Genomic DNA, 6,329 nt, shown 5'->3' with positions numbered 1-6,329 from the left:
ACCTGCTCCATAATACGGCTGATTTGGGAAATCTGCATAAACACATCCGCCATGCGAGGGAAATAGGTGGCCTACTAAAAACAGACTTAAGTAACTGTGCCTTTTCTTTCCTAGCGCATGAATGGGTGTTGCATACATTTTCAGGGGAAATGCAGAGGGACTCTATCTAGCCTCAAAGAACCAAAATCTCTTCACTTCAGCATCCGAAATGCAAGATCTGGCACGTAGCCTCTTTACCAAAGCATACAGGAGGCAATCGGCAAGGACTGAACACCCCTTTTATTTGAGAACATGCAAGAACGGGAGGAAAACAAAACCGACCCCTCCCACCCCCGCAAGACCGGTTTCCACTGGAACATTTTCTGTGATGCATCTTCCAAGCGCTTCCAGTCTGAACTGGGTTTCCGCCTCGCTGGGGCCAGCTCCTTGCAGTGCCCCAATGCAGGCTTCATCTTCAAGAGCTGGTTGGACTTCACCCCAAACCCTACAGCTGGTGAATAAAAGATATCACCTCCCCTCCACACAAAGCTCTCAAACCCAGAAAAATCCCGAAAGAAAAAAACCCAACCCCAAAACAAAAAGCCCCAACACCCCCCCCAACAAAAAACCCCCCAAAATACCCCCGCACACCAATACACTCTAAAAGGCCCAAACCCTGGCCCACTTCCTAAGTCTCAGAGCGGGGCAGGGAACAACGTCGCCCACACATGCAGGCTCCAACATACTCTGACCCCACGGCTTAGTACGACCCATCACGCATGCACCCCTCTGGACACGGAAGCAGAAGTCAGCTGAGCCAAAAGCGGAAGTAGGTTGAAATGGGCGGGACCAAGCATCACTTTTCCTGCCGGAAGGCGGAAACGCTGCGTTCCCGCTCTCCCCCTGCTCTGGCGGAAGTGATCGCGGGTTGGACCCTGCGTCCCCTCGTCTACTTCCGGTTTCCGGGAGGGGACGCCGGGCCCGGCCCGGCCCCGCCTCCTTGGGCGGCCATCTTGGATGGTAGCGACGGCGCCGAGGGGGCCCCGCTGTTGCCGCTCGCCTCTCCCCAGGCCCGGAGCGGCCCGGCCCGCGGCCCAGCGCGGAGAGGTGAGTGGGGCCGTGCGCGGGGCCTGGCTCGGGCGCCCCGGGAGTCCCGCGAGGTCTAAGCATGCGGCCCTGCTGCCCGCGCTCCCAGGCCTCGCAGCATCTCGGCACCTCCTTCCCCGCGTTGCCAGGGCTGGCCGTGGCCGGAGGCAGGGTGCCGAGCAGCACAGGATGGAGCCGAGGGACACTCGCGGGCCTGGTTTCGGCACTGACATCCTTTCCGCGAGATGCGTTGGTTTTTGGGGATTTTTTTTTTAACCGAAACGTGTCTTGTGTGGGGCAGCGCTGGCCAGGGTTTCACGAGAGCCGCGTCTCGGGGCTGTTCAGGTTTAATGCCAAGAGAAACCGTAGCCGCAGTTGCAGGAGTGCGGGGTTGTAGCCGCGTCTGTCAAAGGCCACCGTGTTTACGTCCAGGAAGAGCAGACGCTTCCTTTGCCGGACAAAGGGGAGTGATACCCAAAAAGCTTGCCAAGAAAGCCTTAGCTCGCTATTTGAGTCAGCCTAATTAAAAAAAAAGGATCTGATTTACCCAGAGAATCTTGTCTGCCTCAGTTATGGCCGTTGTTTCACTTGAAACAGCTGGGCAAGGAGGGACACCCTCAATAGGTTGAGGTTTGAGCAAAGCTAAGTGGGAAATGACTGGCGAATTGGGAAAAGAAAGCGATGTAGTTTTAGGCCGAGGGTTTTTCTGCTGGGCGAGCGGAGGAGAGAAGTGTTCTGGTTGCTCGGAGGCTGGTGGGGAAGAAACGCAACTGTACTTTTCATAAGTGTTGTTGCTGTTGTTGTTTCTGGCTCTGCCTTCGCTCTCTGTTTATAAAGTCTATGAGCAAGAGACAGTTTGAGTCCTGCATTTGTACAGCATATAAGGAATGGCGGGACTGCGTTGCTCCAGAATATAGCGACTTAATTTAGTTTGTACCAAACCATCGGTGCAGCACTTACAATCTACGAATCCATCGGTGCATCTAAGGGCTGGAAGGCACCTCGCAAGATTGTCGGGTCCAGCCCCCTGCGCTAGGCAGGAAAGACAACTTAAGGGCTGGTGGGAGGACGGGAAAAGGGAGGGAATTGAGGGAAATCATTGGAAAAAGGTGCAGAGGGTTTAATCTATTAATATCATGCTGCATGTGGCAGTTCTGGTACTGTGTTCAGCCTGTGTCAATATGCGTAATTTCATAGAACAGACAAGTCTAGTGGTACTTGGTGGGATTTTAGACTTTATTGCACGCAGAAAACTCTCTAGCCCAGTGGGTAAGTGTGCATTTGCTTTCATGAGCCGTGGTAACTGCTGCTGTGTTCTTACACCGAGATCATTCCTGTTTCTTTCTAGATGAGCAACAATACTAATAAGAGAGCACCAACCACAGCAACGCAGAGACTTAAACAGGACTACCTTCGAATTAAAAAAGATCCAGTGCCTTATATTTGTGCTGAACCTCTCCCATCAAATATCCTTGAATGGTAAGAATCAGAGCAAATTAGTTTTCAGAAAAGCATGGAGAGACCCATGCCATCCAGGTCATAGAGTTTGATGCTTCCTCCCTTCCCCTTGCTCTTCGTTTTGTACTGGTGTTTTCTTTGGAGAGAGAGGTGTAAGCACCTACTCTGGACTCCTTTAAGAGTCAATTGGACATTTATCTTGCTGGGATCCTGTGACCCCAGCTGACTTCCTGGCCCTGCTGGACTCGATAATCTTCCGGGGTCTCTTCCAGCCCTAATGTCTATTAAATCTATGAGGGGTGGTAAAAGAAGGAGGTGTTTTAGATATGAAGCTGCTTAACTAAAGGAATAAACACGTGTGATTTGTTGTGTTTTCCTTTGGAAACTTGATGGCTCTCAGTGGGCTGGATTGTGCTCCTCTAAAGCAAACTTCTTTTGCTTCCTTTAGGCACTATGTTGTACGAGGACCTGAAATGACGCCATATGAAGGTGAATATTAGCTCATAGCCAAAGTGCACATGTTCTGCTTGTGGCTCTGCCAGTTGTTATACATCTGTATCTGTCTGCTGACTAAAAAGTACTTCTCCATGCAGTGATTTGCTTCAATTTTAAAACTAACCTTGGCCTGTGACTTTCATGATGCCTCTTGAAATGTGATAGTATTAGCATTATCCTCTAATGATTTCTGTTGCATCAAATGTTTCTAACAAAGACAGCAGTTTGTATGTTTGAGGGTGTTAGGATGATTAGTTTTGATGTGTTTGGTGCATATGTTTTATTTTATGCTTTATAACTGTTTCAGGAAAAAAAATGTTTCTGAGTACAAAACAAATCATTGATGTTTTTCTTTATGTAACACAGGTGGCTATTATCACGGGAAACTAATTTTCCCCAGAGAATTTCCCTTTAAACCTCCTAGTATTTATATGATAACTCCTAATGGACGGTTTAAATGTAACACAAGGTAAGGACTTTTTTCTAACACTTGTGCTATTAACACCTTTTTAAAATATGTTTAAATGTGTAAACTGTTCCTCTTTATTAATGGCAAGGAATTAAATGCATTGGTTGTTTTGTTTTTGAAGGTTATGTCTTTCAATCACTGATTTCCATCCTGATACGTGGAATCCAGCTTGGTCAGTCTCCACAATCTTGACAGGCCTCCTTAGTTTTATGGTGGAAAAGGGCCCCACACTGGGGAGCATAGAAACCTCAGAGTTCACAGTAAGCACTTAATGATATTATGTTGGGTTTTTTTTCAGGTCAGTGTGTGTTGTTCATGGACTGATGGGTAGAGCAGAAGCCTGGAAACCATTAGTTCTGGGTTCTAAAGCTAGCTATACCATTGTCTGCTCATAAAGGAGGGGGGCAGAAGAGAGGTTGTTTGAAAAAACTTAGGGTCAAGGATCACAGGTAATGCAATGTCTCAGTGCTGCAGTTTCTGGCTACAAAGTTAAATGTTTCAAATTGGCTATTTTTTATATTAATAGGTGGATGGAAATTCAGTGGTAGCTTGAATAAATTAGCTTCGGATTGCAGGGAGGGATTTTATAAAGTGTTTTTCTCTTGCACGTTGGATTCTCTGTAAAATGTAGCTACTGCCTGTATTAGCATATTTCTGAGAGCGCCTCCCCAAAATGGCATAGTTGGGTAGATGCAAACTATGGACAAACATTTAGATTAAAATAAGGAGTCTTGAAGAGTTGCGTTTAGAATGCCATTAGTGGTGAATCCCTATTCAGAAATATTAGCAACTTAGTAGGTTAGTGCCTTGCAATATTCTCACTTGAAATAACCTGGTGCTTTAAGGTTTAAAGTAATGTGTTTTGAAATGTTTATTTCCAAACTGATATTTTCTCCTTTGTTGCCTTGACAGAAAAGACAACTTGCTGCACAGAGCTTAGCATTTAATTTAAAAGATAAAGTCTTCTGTGAGCTGTTCCCTGAAGTGGTGGAGGTAAGAAGGTTCATTTGACTGCCTCATTTTTATACCCTGTGTTATACATAAGCATGCAGATAGTGCAAATTAACTGGCCAAAGGCTTACAGGAGACTAGTAATTCTTGTGGTCTACCTGCTTAGGCCTGAAGATTAGTGCCACTTTCCTTTTACTCCCCAGCTTATTGGGCATGCCTTTCGCAGAGCTCCCGCCTTGTGAATATCCTGGTGTCCAGTTTGTCATCTTCAGGGATGTGTGAATGGTGAAGCAAATGGACCCAGACTTTGTACAGGATTCCTAAAACAAACATTCTTTAATTTTAGGGAGCATAAGATATTTAAATTTACATGGATCAAGGTAAAAATGATGATGATGAAATACCTACATACTATATGGCATTTGATTAGTCCTCTTGAATCGAAGTATCTCTCTCTCTTCCCTCCTTTCTCTCTCTTTGGTTAACTTCCTTTAACTTTTCTTGGTCATGCACTGAACGCCCCCCCTTTGTTCCTCTTTTTCTCCTCTGTCTCCAACTTCCCTTATCTGAATCTGTAAATGGTAGCACTGAAACACAGTTCCTTTTGTTTGGCTTTTGGAGAAAATAAATTCTATCAGCTTTCCCAGAAATATTGGGGAAGAAACTTGGTTTCACCACCTACATTGCTGTTGGGCGGTGTCCTGTAACTTTTGAGAGGGAGAGGGGTTATGACATTTGGTAGTGTCCAGAGTTGAGGGCTGGAGTTACCCATCAAGTTCATACTCTCAAATGGAATTTATAAGTTGTACATAGACCGTCTCCCAGTCATCAACCAAATTACTGCCAGTTGATGCAGATGCTGGAGAAGTGGGAAAATACGCAGGAAGCCCTTTTTTTTTGCTGTGCTCGTACCAGAGTGTTTCAGAGCACAAAATGAGGCCAGCTAATGCTATTAGCAGCACTCATAGTACTGGAGGGAATATTTGTAAGCCATAGTAGTAATCAGTGAATTAGTAGCTCTAGGACCTTCATAAGAGTTTTTGAAGCAGCACATCAAAGGGATCCTGACTTCAGAAGTGGGTTACCTGTGGTTTCTATTGCATCCATATTCATTCAGACCTAGAGTTGGTAGGATTTTGACAGGTAGCTGTCTGCACTCATGGCTTTCCCTGTTTAGCTCTGTTCCCCCTACTGAAAAAAACAATGCATCTGTTCCTCTCCAGAGCTCAAAATTCTAAAATTGTCTCTGTGGGTATTGTGATAGCTTGGTTGTCCCAGACGCATATACTTTTGGAGCATACATAAGCATTTTAACATTTTTTACACCCCCCACCCCCCGAGTACCTAGCCCTGAGACAAGGTTCTCAGGATTCTGATTTCTTCCATTTTAATCTTTTCAGAATTGCTGGCTTATTCATCATTTTTAGGAGGTACCTAAGTGCACTTTCCCACTCAAGGGTCTATACAGTGAAATTAATCCCATTTTTAAATAAAATTAAAATGAGCATTTGACCTGGCGCTCAGCTAATGTGCAGCTGAATGCTAAAAGCCGAATGCTAAAAGCCGAATGTATTTTTTTCTAAATGGCTCTTCAGGTGTCATAGTTACAAACATTTACGATTTAAGATGTAGGTTTCTAGGGTTGCGCGAATGGATTTAAGTTGTATTAAAAAGCAGATTTAGATTGAATGTTTTGCCAGAGTTGTCAGCAGCCAAGCTCCTTGGGTTAAAGTTATTTCTGGGATATATATTGAAATGGGACATTTTCTGCCCAAATCTGTTCTTTGCAGTCATTAGACTTTAGTAACACACAAGGAATTGTTTCAGAACCTTTCATCTGCTTCATTTACATTGGTTCTTTTTATTTATATATTTAATTTCATTCCAGGAA

At 44.9% G+C, this 6,329-nt stretch overlaps 1 protein-coding gene across 1 annotated transcript in view; it reads left to right on the top strand.

The window, feature by feature from the left end:
- The first annotated feature begins 961 nt into the window (after nucleotides 1–961).
- The window catches only part of UBE2J2 (ubiquitin conjugating enzyme E2 J2), a 13,960-nt gene continuing 8,592 nt past the window's right edge, over nucleotides 962–6,329 (top strand). Inside the window, exons 1-6 of the mRNA XM_019511824.1 lie at nucleotides 962–1,086; nucleotides 2,414–2,544; nucleotides 2,972–3,012; nucleotides 3,385–3,487; nucleotides 3,609–3,747; nucleotides 4,400–4,480. Of these exons, the coding sequence (XP_019367369.1) occupies nucleotides 997–1,086; nucleotides 2,414–2,544; nucleotides 2,972–3,012; nucleotides 3,385–3,487; nucleotides 3,609–3,747; nucleotides 4,400–4,480 (585 nt within the window). The 5' untranslated portion in view covers nucleotides 962–996. The remainder of the gene's footprint in view (nucleotides 1,087–2,413; nucleotides 2,545–2,971; nucleotides 3,013–3,384; nucleotides 3,488–3,608; nucleotides 3,748–4,399; nucleotides 4,481–6,329) is intronic.

Source organism: Gavialis gangeticus, unplaced genomic scaffold (genome assembly GCF_001723915.1).
Source record: "Gavialis gangeticus isolate Ggan-Ray unplaced genomic scaffold, GavGan_comp1, whole genome shotgun sequence".
NCBI lineage: Eukaryota > Metazoa > Chordata > Crocodylia > Gavialidae > Gavialis > Gavialis gangeticus.
The sequence above is the reverse complement of the archived record's forward strand: the minus strand, read 5'-3'. Positions and strand labels throughout refer to the sequence as shown.